At 39.4% G+C, this 12,997-nt stretch overlaps 1 protein-coding gene across 3 annotated transcripts; it reads left to right on the top strand.

Moving 5' to 3' along the window:
* The first annotated feature begins 239 nt into the window (after positions 1-239).
* Positions 240-9,773, top strand: syt14b (synaptotagmin XIVb). 3 transcript variants are annotated; one of them, XM_073853004.1, is made up of 9 exons: positions 240-306; positions 2,162-2,232; positions 2,542-3,356; positions 5,906-6,061; positions 6,154-6,377; positions 7,961-8,398; positions 8,501-8,681; positions 8,847-8,903; positions 9,445-9,773. In XM_073853004.1, exons 3-9 carry the CDS (start codon positions 2,579-2,581, stop codon positions 9,759-9,761), a joined length of 2,151 nt encoding a protein of 716 aa, XP_073709105.1. In that variant the 5' UTR covers positions 240-306; positions 2,162-2,232; positions 2,542-2,578; the 3' UTR covers positions 9,762-9,773. The 3 variants fall into 3 exon arrangements, with proteins under 3 accessions (XP_073709105.1, XP_073709107.1, XP_073709106.1); XM_073853005.1 differs by having other exon boundaries at positions 265-306; positions 2,165-2,232; XM_073853006.1 differs by lacking the exon at positions 8,847-8,903.
* The last annotated feature ends 3,224 nt before the right edge of the window (positions 9,774-12,997 follow it).

Genomic DNA, 12,997 nt, shown 5'->3' on the forward strand with positions numbered 1-12,997 from the left:
TCAAGAAAGCTCTGACTAAAAGTGTGTGTGTGTGTGTGTGTGTGTGTAAGAGAGATATACACGCATCGTCATTAATCTGAATGTCACCGGCAACATTTTAACAGCTACTTATTTTGAGCTGTGTCCCTGTAGTGTGCATGTAGAATATGAATTGTCTAGTCAGTGACACAATAGCTCTGACATCAAAGAGAGTCAGTAGGCACTTTCTTGATTGCAAGCGCTTTCTTAAAAAAAAAAAAAGCTGTTTCCTGTTCTCAGGTGGGGGGCGGAGCTGTGGTGTTCATGAACTCATCTGCGCAAGAAGAGGTGAGAGCATCTTCATCTTCCATGATAACATGCAGCTATTGCTCCTGAGTATTTATTGCATTAGTGCTTGATATTTTTTAACAGATCAAATATTTTTGTACCCCCTCACCTCCCATGTCCCACACTTCTATCAATTATGAATGACCTATCGAGTTTGGTGGACAAAAACAAGCGTCATTATTAATTCACGACAAAGGATTGTGTTACTATGAGCAGGAAGACCTATGTGTAAACAACACAATTTCTACTACTTAGTGGCTGATATTTAAATAAGCATGTCTTTGTCTACGTCGATCACAGCCACAGAGCAAAGGGGACGATTTTGTTACATAACAGTAAGCAGCAGTGAAAGATAAGGGTGAAATGTCAAAAATTAAGCGTAACGGCTTTGCCTTATGGGATTTGAGTTCATTTGGATTGGCAAATTTGCTTTTTTCTTGCATTATCACTTTATGGGGTAGTAACTCACAGATCTGAAAAGTACTGTTAAGTGTTTCTGTGGTAAAAATGATCTTTACATGTACAGTATTTAGTGCTTTAGAGTCTAAACTTAGTCGTGGTTCAAGTGAGCACTAATTAGTGGACGTGTCTGAAGTAATTTCAGTGTCTCTTCCAATGACGTTTTGTAATGTTTTATGTATTTTTATGTAATAAAAGTCTGTTAGCCTTATGATATGCTTGTCCGTCTATGGTCCAATTAGCATGTGGACATGTGTTTGCCACTTACATACTAGTCAATCCTGTTTCAGGTTAATGTAGGGTAGGATCCAATGGAAGGTCCAGTGGTATTGTGTGCACAAAGTGTGAAGGGGCATCCAGTTACCTTAGACTAGTGAATTATTCAGCATTGGGAGAGATAGATTGAAGACAGGTGCTATAGATTCACTCACTGCTAGAGATGGAAGTCAAACCTTTGAAATATCATGGCTTTAAAGATCTATGAGGAATAACAGACATTGGCAGAGGAGATATAAAGGTATTGTTGTCTACAAACCGACTCAATTAAGAGATTGCTGGATTTAAGAGATATCAAAGGACTCCTGTTACCTGGAGATTTTGGTAATATTCGCTGGAGTGTTGAGTGCTTTTACAGTTGTTTTTTTTTCCTGATCGTAAAGTAGTTAGGTTTAAATAAACTGTGACCAAATGTATATTTCATGGTCTGTTGAAGAAGCAGAGAAAGTCTGTGCTTTACTCTCGTGTTTCTGCTGTAAGTAGAAGGTTCTTTGATGGTTTCTATTCAAATCTTATCTAAGTCTTATCTAATACCTAGATACATGAGCTTATTATGGTATAAAGTTAATAGTCTGAATCTTCGATAGTGGTCATAACTTTTTGGTCTGACATTATTTTGGTCTATACGTTTAACATGTAAGAGTGATAAATGTAGACTTTGTTTTCTTGCTGAGTTGTGGTTGTAGAGGTTTAATAGTAGTTAACTTGCTTTCAATGATGTTATGCAGTATATGAAGGGCGTCAAACTATCTGAAAGTTGTCTAAAAGTAGTTATCTGTCCATATTAATAAAATTTTGCAAGTGATAGAGTAATGCCAGTGTGAACTGTGCCATATTAATATAAAAACTTTCCTTTAAGGACATAATACCAAGCTTTGCCGCCCTGTCATTACTGGAGGAAATCATGATAGCATCCATCACCATCTACAATGCTTGTCTGTTATCTAGGTAGATCAAATTCTCGACTCTTGCCCTTTACTTTCTCAGCTTTTATCCTCCAACCCTGTGCTTTCTCTTTCTCTGTTTCTCTTTTTCCTTTAGTATCTCCTGAACTGCTAGGTTTCCTGTCCTCCATTGCTGTCTTCATGGCCGTGATCGCTCTGTTTTTTGTTTACCTCAGCAGCAAGCTGTCAGTAGAGAGCCCAAGCAGCGATCTGCCACGTTTTGAAGGTTTTACCAAAGGTTTGCAAGGTAAATACTTTAAAGAGTTTGTTGTATATAGCTGTGTCAATTCCTAGTGAGCAGTCTTTTTAACATTTTTAAGATCCATTTAAAATTGTATGTAGAAAAAAATGACAAGAAAGTGCAGCATTTAAAATATTACCAATTCTGATTTGAGAGCTAAACCAGGTTTGGACTTTTAGGCTTTAGGCAGTAGATGTCAAGTTAGCTCACTAAGAGTTGTATGTTATCCTCGTTCCTTAAATACGACATGCTTGCACACAAAATGCTACTGGTGAAAGATCATAAAGATTAATGTACAAGCTGACTCTTCAACAGAATTTGTGGTCAGCAGACACACCAAAGGCACAACGGAATGGCGTTTTTTAAGAGCTTCCAACAGAGCCTCCCTTCTGTCAGTTCCCTCCTGGACACTGTCTCAAACACAGTCTCAACTGCCGTGGACGATTTGTCCACTGCAGTGAGCGATGTCACCTACACTGTCAGTGACCAACTAACGGAGCAGGTCAATACAATCATCAACAAAGTACAGACCGAAGAGGATGAAAAATCCAGGAAAGACGAGGCTGAAGGTTCTTCTGATGAAGTCCAAAAGGACAGGAGGAACAGTAAGCTGAACCGTCAAGAGACGGAAAATGCAGACAGTGGAGAAGGGGAAGGACGTAGGAACCGGAAATCGAAAAAGAACTCTTTGTGGACTGTTGAAATAGATGAAGAGGAAATCCAGAGGGAGAAAGAAAGACAAGAGGAAGCAAGAAAAGCGGAGGAGGAGGAGTGGGAGTGGTGTTACGCCCCCTCTAAAGGTTGGTATCGTAAAAGGAAGGACCCAAACCAACCACAAAGCTCCTCTCCGACCTCAAACAACCAGAAAGAGAACAGTGACCAAGCATCAAAAGAGACAGAGTCTGTTACTCAGGAAGAGAACGCCTCCTCATCTGGGAAACACAATAGTGAAGGTGACAAGCACAATGAAAATGCTAATGGAATGCACATAGGTAATAGTGAAAAACAGCAGGACTCTCAGGAAATGTCTGGTGATACTGATACATCAGTATCAAAGCATGAAAAGAATGGAGAGCACAATAGTGATGAGGAAGATGATACAGGCAAAAGAAAAGACAAAGGTGGTAAAGGTGAGACTGTATGCTGGACTTGCTGTGTTGTGCTCTTCTGAAGAGATGGTTCTATATCTTTCCTTCTCTTTGGCTTTTCATCACTTCCTTGATTCCACACTAGGTGTCAACCAAGGACACACACAAATGAACCTTTCTCTTTGTAATTTTTGCTGTCTTACTCCTGACCAGGGCCATCATGATGGAAGAACAATTAGGAAAATTGTTATGTGACCAAGGTGGCCGGCTAGTGTCCTCTATACGGGCTTTCGCACCACGTAGTTCTAGGACAGAGGTTTTCAACTCTGGCCCTCGAGGTCCACTTTCCTGCAGAGTTTACCTTCAACCTTGATCAAACTCAACTGCCTGTAACTTTCTAGTTATGATGAAGAGCTTGATTAGCTTGTTCAGGTGTGTTTGATTAGGATTGGAGCTAAACTCTGCAGGAAAATGGACCTCGAGGGCCAGAGTTGAGAACTCCTGTTCTAGGAACTAGCCAACATGGTGCTTCCTAGAGCAGTGGTTCTCAATCCTGGTCCTGGGGGACCCCTGCTCTGCACAATTTGTATGTCTCCCTTATTTAACACACCCGATTGAGATCATCAGCTCGTTAGTTCAGTTCATGGATCTCTCTCTTAATGAGGTGATAATCTCAATCAGGTGTGTTATATAAGGGATACATGCAAAATGTGCAGAGCAGGGGTCCCCCAGGACCAGGATTGAGAACCACTGTCCTAGAGAACCAATTAATCCCTCAGGCTGTTTTCCTGGTTGAATTTGCACCATCAGCAGGAAGTCTGAAGAGGCTGAAAGTCTTAATTCTCTGCATTTATAGGCGTCAAAAGTCATGAATGGAGGATGCTGAGCTGTTTTTGTTGTGGGTTGTGGGTTTTGTGATAATGGAGATGGAATGTAAACACAAAGTTCTAGGAATCAGCCAAGAGAACCAATTACTTCCACAGACCATTTTCCTGGTTGCATTCTCACTGGCAGCAGGAACTCTGAAGTGTACCCGGTGTTTCGTATGCGTCTGACCAATCAGCGTACACTTACGACACCGGTAGTTCCTTTAGAACTATTTTAGACCTTGTTCTGAAGTTGAAGCTAATTTACTGACCACTAAATGGAGTTCCTGGAACTAAATACATTCGAGTTCCTGTGGTGCTAACACGCCAAATAGTGGGTACTTCCGCCAATAGTTCTAGGAGCTATGAAAAGGTTCCTCCGGTGCGAAAGCCCCTTATGGTTCCCAACCCTCGTCCCAGAGTATCCCCAAAAGTACACATTCTGGATGTCTTATCTGGCACACACATTTCAGGTCTTAGGATCTCTACTAATGATCTAATGCAGTGGTTCTCAATCCTTGTCCTGGGAGACCCCTGCTCTGCACATTTTGCATATCTCCCTTATATAACAAACCTGATTGAAATCATCAGCTTGTTAGTTCAGTTTATGTATCTCTCTCCTAACGAGCTGATGATCTCAACAGGTGTGTTAAATAAGGGAGACATGCAAAATGTGCAGAGCAGTGGACCCCCAGGACCAAGATTGAGAACCACTGATCTAATGAACTGATTCAGGTGTGTTTGATTAGGGAGACAAAGAGTGCAGAGTTGGGGTACTACAAGACCAAGTATGCTATACTATACTATAACTATTGGAGAAAGTTCACTCTTTTTGGCGTGTTGGTACCACAGGAACTAGGAATGTATGTAGATCTATGAACTCTGTTTGGGGAAATTTAAGTAGCTCCTACTTCAGAGTAGGGTCTAAAACAGTTCTGTAGGAAGTACTAGTGATGGAAGTGTACGCTGATTGGCGAAAAGGAAAACGAAACACCGGCTACCCGGCATTTTTAAAAGCCATGGAAAAATATTTACTCCATGAACATGGAAAACAGTGATAATAACAGCATTTGGCTACCTGTTGTCTGCAATGTTGTTCTTTTCTCAGCCTCTATGATATCTAACACTGCAAGTTGTCTAGGAAACTTAGTCAGATTTTCATGTTAAATGTTTACATTCCATCTCCTTTATCACAAAACCAATGACACACAACAGAAACAGCTCCAATGACAGTGTCCATTCATCGGTTGTTGATGTTAGTAAATGCCAGGAATAAAGACGTCTCTGATGGCCACTTCAGAGGTACTGCTACCAGTGCAACCAGGAAAATGGCCCGAAGGGGAAATTGATTCTCTTGGAACCACCATGCTGTATAGTCCAAAAGTAGGAATTTTTGAATACTGGATGCAAATGCAGGGTAGTTGCAAGCATCTGGTGTGAATCTGAAGATTCTCTTCTGCACATAAAACTAGGTTATGAATTATGATGAATTTATATTGTGTTATTTATTTCCTTTCTGAAGTCGGTAGCTATGAAATCTGTGTAAAGACAAAATATTTGTCTTAAAATACCAGCGCATGGGTTTGAGAGAGAGAGAGCAGAGAGCAGGAAAATGAATAATGACTCATTTTCCTTTTTCATACCACTGATCTGCAAAAGGTTTACAGTAGGATATTTTTAGTCCATTTTTAGATTCTGAACTTGTAGATCTCAATTTATTCTTAGACGGCGATTGTCCAGAGAAAGGATCGGATGAGAGTGAGGACGAAACACAAGACACAAAAAGACAAAAGGACTCGTCCTCTCATCAGCAGAGAAGTGGGTGGAGAAACAGGGATGCTGAGAACGAGGAGTGCAGCAGTGAGGCCTCAGCTGAGCAGGGTAAATATTGTGCACCGTCTGACTGATGAAACATTCTTAATTGTGCTGTAATCAGGATGTAAACTTTTTTGCATTTTTGTCTCACTATCCAGTTAAAAGGAAAAAAGGTTCAAATTCCCTGAATGAACTTCAGCCTCCACCGTACCGGGACAAAGACGATCTCAAGGGTGGCTCAAGGGCTCGCAGTGACTCAGCAGAGGGCAGTGGAAGTGAGGTGAGCGAGGGCAGTGAAGACCCTGAGGACACAGAGAGTTACCTGAATAAGGGCTATGAGGAGGATGCACCCAGTGACAGCACAGCTGTTTTGGGCCCGGAGGTGAGCGACTCGGCCCGGCGTTTCCGGTGTGTTCTTCTATGAGAATCATGGCCCCACCTTCAGATTCACCAATGAAACTATCGAAATCCTCACACAGTGTTGTTATGTCTACAAAAGAGCTGTTCACTACAGTTAATGTTGAGACAAACATTTTTTGACATGCATTTTTTTTTAAATCCATTTTGTTTTCTTTTGAGTCAAAGTGTGTTCATCCACAGTAATGCTTATGCAACGCCAAACTGATAAACCATTTCTCTTTGTTGTTTTTTGTTTTCATTCCTGTCTGTTTGGATTCCCATTCACTAGTGTCCTCTTTTTAGACCACTGTGAAGTTATATTTTCAGTTGTTTATTAAAATTTCATTTCATTGTCATGAATGAGTCATATCACTGATGGTTTTAATTATGAGGAGCAAGGAGGACAGTTCAAGGATTCTCAGGCTGGGGTTTGGCTCATTCTGGCCACATCTGGTAAGTTTGCATTTGAGTTTGCCTGTGGTTGGAGACACTGAAAGCCTGAATGCTGACATATATTTCTCGTACTATACGTAAAGCCAGGCTTTGGTGGGTGTCATATCGTGAGCAATCATACTGCTTGATCTTTGGAGAAAAAATGTCATAGTAATATATACAGTAACTCTCAGAAATCAGAACTTAGCTGCAAAAAGCACATTCCAAATTTTAAGAACTTTCTGATGTCAAATGAAAGCATTTCAAAACATGATCGTCGCCATACCAATGATGACAAATTAGTGTATTGAAGCTGTCCATGGTCATCTTACTATAGTAAAATAGTACAATGGATGTGTGTAGCATCTACAACTCTGCATATCCTTCCAAAGGCTCCTAACAATGGTTATTCTTAACAAGGTTCCTGATCATTTGTATTTGATCTTAACAGTTCAGTGTCACAATGTGATGCAAAACTAAATGGGCAGATTGGAAAAGTCATAAAAAGTAAACTATGACGTCAAGATGAAGAAGATATGACCTCCTTAAAGAGTAAGCTCACCCAAAAATAAAAAAAAATACACAATTTAAGATATTTCTGATGAAATCCGAGAGGTCTCTGACCCTCCCATATACATCAAGGGTCCTACCATATTGAAGTCCCAGAAAAGTATCAAGATGATCGAAGTAGTCTTTGTGACATCAGTGGTTCAACTGTAATTTTACAAAGCTACGAGAATAAGATGACAAAATTATTGTCTTTATTTATTCATCTCTACTGTCTCTAAAGCTTCATAAACTTACAGGTAAACCTCTGATGTCTCATGAAATACGTTGTCGATCATCTTGGTACTTTTCTGGGCCTTGAACATGGAAGGACCCTTGGAATGAAAGGGTAAGAGACCTCTTGGATTTCATCAAAAATATATCTCAAATTGTCTTCTGAAGATTAAAGAAGGTCTTAGAGGATGAACTAACCCTTTAATGGCCTTTATAGTACCACCTCGTGGCCAACACAGGCACCCTCAAGAATTTTGAGCTGTTCATTTTCTTAAATGCACATCCATAGATTACAATTTCTAAACCCTCCATTTCCTCTATGCCACCTGCCCCGTCTTTCCCTTTCTCCAACAGGATAGTTTACTCCCACCCCTTCCAGAAACATATGAACCAGAGGCACTGGGGAAATACGGCACACTGGATGTGGCATTCGAATACGACCCTAGCGAACAACGGCTTGCGGTGACAGTGACCGCTGCCACAGATATTCCAACCCTTAAGAGCACAGGGAACATTTCCTGGCAGGTCCACCTGGTTCTGCTGCCAACCAAGAAGCAGAGGGCCAAGACAGGAGTGCAGAAGGGACCCTGTCCCATCTTCACAGAGACATTTCGGTTCTCTTGTGTGGAGAAGGAAGCCTTGGGGGACTATGCAGTTCGGTTTCGTCTCTACAGTGTGCGGCGCATGAAGAAGGAGAAGGTCCTGGGGGAGAAGGTGTTCTACTTAACCAAACTCAATCTGCAGGGCAAGCTTGCTCTGCCTGTTACGCTAGAGCCTGGCACATCTGTTCCTGTAAGCAGTGTTTGTGTACTTTTTTCATAGCTGATCCATTTTCAGAGTGAGAACTGTATAACCATTTTATAATGGAAATCCTTTAATGTCGCTATTATTTAGGGTTGTGGATCGGTGGTGAGTGTCTCTCGTAGTGCTGGAGCTCTATCTTACCGCTCCACTGGTGAATCCTCCACTCCAGAGCTTTTGTTGGGTCTCCTCTACAACTCCACCACAGGAAGACTGTCCGCCGAGGTTATTAAGGGCAGCCATTTTAAAAACTCTGCCACCGATAAACTGCCGAGTAAGAAATCCATAAGTCCACCTCAAAAGCAAACCTACTGCATGCATGTGCAGTCTTAATGCTTTTTTCCTTTTTCTGTGTTCTGCTTGTAACTGAACTGCTCTCTTTTTATCTGTCAACTCTGTTTTCTGTCATATTCCTTTTTTTCTGTGTCCTGTCTTGTAGTTGGCCTGTTTTGTTGTGTAAAACACTTCATTAGTGGGCAACTGTATATCATGAGAGGTAAGTTTATTGCCATGTCGAAAGTTCAAAACCACCCAAAACCTACTTTACCTGGTTTACTCCACTGCATTTGCATTTTATTGATGTTGTGTGTTCAGTCAAATGTATGTGCAATGTATTTGTGAGATGTGCAGAGATATGTGGGAAGAATCCATTTTAGAATCCATTTTAAAAGTTTGAACATAGATCAAAAGTAAATGAACACCATGTCTTCTAATGTCAATAAACCCAAAGTCAGCAAACCAAGGGGTTAAAAGGATAAGTTAATTTTCAGAACTAAACAAGTTGAAGGTCCAAACTGCAGTTTCAGTGCAGCTTCAAAGGGCTCTAACAAAAACATTGTGAGGTCATGGCATAGCTACTGTAATGTTTGTCATGGAATAATACCAAGTGTTTGACCTTACAGTATATATTGCATGGTATTGAATATGTAGAAGATACTATTCCTTTCAGAATATTACCCATGTGTTTAACTTAGTGCATGATCTCAACATCACCACCAGGTGGTGCTAACTCACTTTTCCCCTTCCCTTTCCATCAGACACTTACGTGAAGCTTACAATGCTGGACTCCAAAGGGAAAGAGATGTCCAAATGTAAGACCTCCTTCTGCCGTGGCCAGCCCAACCCAACCTACAAAGAGACATTTGTCTTCCAGGTCGCACTATTCCAGCTGTCCGAGGTCACCCTGCAGGTGTCTGTGTACAGTCGACAGAGCAGCATGAAAAGGAGAGAGCGGGTGGGTTGGGTCGCTCTGGGCCTTAACAGCACCACAGAGGAACAAGAGGAGCACTGGACCCAGATGAAAGAGTCAGAGGGACAGCAGGTCTGCCACTGGCACACGCTCCTCGATTCATAGGGGAGCAGGGAAACAATGCAATGCGGTTTGTGGCCATCTGAAGGCTTAGTAGGACAATATGAGTACAAATTATGGGATTTGTTCACCCTAAATTGAAAGATCTGTCCTAATTTATTTCTTCATGTTGCTTTGAACCCATATTACTTGCATTCTTCTTTAAACGTCATTCTATCATTTGGCTTTAAAAGACTGGCGACTTGTCATTTTTGGAGTTTGACAGCCCTTATTTACTATCTTTATGTTAAAAAAATCTTCAGAATACTCTAAAAAAATTAAGTTTTGTGTTTCACAGAAGAAAGTCAGTCATAGGTGGTTTAAAACAGCATGAAGGTATGGAAGCCTGTTTCTGCTACTGAATAAAAATGAAAAACAGTAACTGCAACTCTTTATTTCACAATTCTGACTTTTTTTCTTGCAACTGCGACTTCACATCTCCTAATTCTGACATTTTTCTCCCAATTATGAAAGATAAACTCGCAAATGCAAGTTATAAAGTGAGAATTGTGAGATATTAAAGAGACATTCCGACTTTTTTCTCAGAATTGCGTGATATAAAGTCATAATTCTGACATTACGACTTTATATCTTACAATTGTGGTTTTATAATGAAATTTTGTACTTGCAATCGCAAGTTATCTTGTGATCTTATCTCACAATTCTGACTTATTTCTCTCAACGAGTTCATGTAGCAATTTAGAAAAAAGTCAACTTTATATCTTGCATTTCTGACTTTATAACTCGCAGTTGCAAGTTTACATCACACAATTCTGAGAAAATAGTCAGAATTGTGAGTTTATATCTCGCAATACTGAGAAAAAAGTCAGAATTGAGAGTTCATATTTCTCAATTCTGACTTTATAACTCACAATTGAGTTTATATCACACAATTCTGAGAACAAAGTCAGAATTGTGAGTTTATATCTTGCAATACTGACTTCATGGGAAGTCTGAAAAAGACATTTTATGATGAAAATAGAACACTGAATTGACCAACTTCCATTGGTACTGCCATCTGTACCAATTGAGAGTTTTTATCTCGCAATTCTAAGAAAAGTCATAACTGTGAGATTATATCACTCAGTTCTTACTTTATAACTCACAACTGAGTTTATATTATGCGATTCCTAAAAGAAAAGTCAGAATTGTGAGTTTGTATCTCGCAATTGTGAGTTTATTATGCAATTCTGAGAAAAAAATATCTAAATTGTGAGTTTATATCTCGTAATACTGAGTTTATATCACACAATTCTGAGAACAAAGTCAGAATTGAGAGTTTATATCGTGCAATTCTGAGAAAAAGTCAGAATTGAGAGTTTATAGCTCACAATTGAGTTTATATTACGCAATTCTGAGAAAAAAAATCATAATTGTGAGTTTATATCTCACAATGGTCAGAATTGTAAGATAAAAATGTCACAATAACTTTTTTTTTTCTATTTTTTATTCAGTGGTGGGGACAGGCTTCCATATTAGAGTGAGTAAATGATGACAGAAGAGTGATTTTTGAGTGAACTATTCATGAAGTACAAAGTCGCGGTCACGCTTGCAAAACGTCTGCAAAATTAGGTCCATTGTTCATTTTCAATAGCGCAGCAATGCATGAAGCATCCAAAACAAGCACATTTATATTGGTCATCATGGCACATTTGTGTGCTAAAATTTTAACAAACTTGAGTCTAATATTAAATACACTTGTGGAAATTTTCAAGCGAAATTCCCGAATTGCATTGATTCCTACTGCAATTACAGCACTTTGCCTATGGAATTCCTCCTTAAAGGGAAATGTGGCCGCATCTTAATTTGTACTGTAGAGGAATCCTCCATGTTGGAGGTGCTGTTGACTTCCTAGTAATTGAGACTGTGTTCCTCAGGATAGCAGTAATGGACGTGCTGTTTTTTTTTGCAGCGTTGGGATGGAAAGGCTAAAAATGATGCCTTATGATGACAATAGAACTTTGAACTGACCAACTGCCATTGGCACTGCCATCTGTATCGATTGTTCATTCCCATCAAAGCATAACTGCAACTGTACTGTATTTTTGGCAGTTGCAGAAATATTCAAAGTACTTGAGGTTTAGCCTTTGTACTTGACTTGCAAATATGCAATTACAAATATGCACTGCATGGTAACAGCTAAAGCATCAAGAGAAACATTCAGAACAAATACTGGACCAAAGCGCAAGACCACAAACATAATTTTGTTTTATGAAGGGATATAGGGACTATATCACACCAGCAATATTGCTAAATATTTAACATGACAATGTACAAAATGTAGGGCTGCTGAAGACTGTCTAAATGTATCTAATTACAAGTAACTGATGTCTAAATGTAACTGATGCAAGTTTGAGTAATTTAACTCATGATTTTGTCATCTGTTTTCATATTGTTTAAGCAAAATGCTTCATTATGCATATGTTAATGCTGATTCAGGTTCATTTTTAATCTTTGAACACTGTAAATTTAGGTTTTATTAAATGTTTACAAACACCTATGCAATTATTAGTTATGTTATGAACATCACTATTAAAAACAAGTTTACAGTTAACTGATAATAATAACATTTAGATGTGTGACATATCTCAGTGCAGTTTGGAAGGAATTAAGTAAACTAAGAAGAACTTGGTTTTTCATTATGCTCACATTGCTCAGTCATGTTTAATTTCATCACTTCTGCCAACAGACCGGATGTGGTTTGGCAACAGCAGACAGAGACATTCTGTGAAAAAATACTTTTTATTACCAAAATTGGCATACAAAACCTAGAACATAAATATATACAAACGATAAAAGAGTAAGGCAAAATTCTTGCTCAAAATCCATAATCAGTCAGGTGGAAATCTCAAATTACGTCCCATAACACATTCCCCACAAATCTTTCATGAGGAGGCAAATAGGTGCTTCCTCAGCAGGCCAATGTTTAAATGCTTCCCAAGTGCAAGTTGAACCTAAGAACAGCCACAGAACCGCTACAGCATTCAAGACAGAAGATACGCTCAGAACTAAATCTACAATATTACTTCTTGGCATTCTGCAACCTACAACATTTGCCAAAATGTTCAGTATAACAAAACAACACTGTGTGGGATACTGTATCCCACAATGAAGTGTGTTCTGCAACTTGACCATTTCAAGTTTGGCTTGAAATAAACTGGACATACTATTATAACTTAACAATTCTGAGCAAATAACTAAATAGAAAAAAACTGGCAAAATTCATTAACTTGTACACCAAA

The sequence above is a fragment of the Garra rufa genome, chromosome 13, assembly GCF_049309525.1.
Source record: "Garra rufa chromosome 13, GarRuf1.0, whole genome shotgun sequence".
In the NCBI taxonomy this organism is placed as follows: Eukaryota; Metazoa; Chordata; class Actinopteri; order Cypriniformes; family Cyprinidae; genus Garra; species Garra rufa.

Excerpts from the sequence above, each read along its gene's own strand:
- syt14b (XM_073853004.1), top strand. The coding sequence starts at position 2,579 with ATGGCGTTTTTTAAGAGCTTCCAACAGAGCCTCCCTTCTGTCAGTTCC. Across the intron at positions 3,357-5,905 it reads AAAAGACAAAGGTGGTAAAG|ACGGCGATTGTCCAGAGAAA; the intron begins GTGAGACTGTAT and ends ATTTATTCTTAG. Across the intron at positions 8,399-8,500 it reads AGCCTGGCACATCTGTTCCT|GGTTGTGGATCGGTGGTGAG; the intron begins GTAAGCAGTGTT and ends GCTATTATTTAG.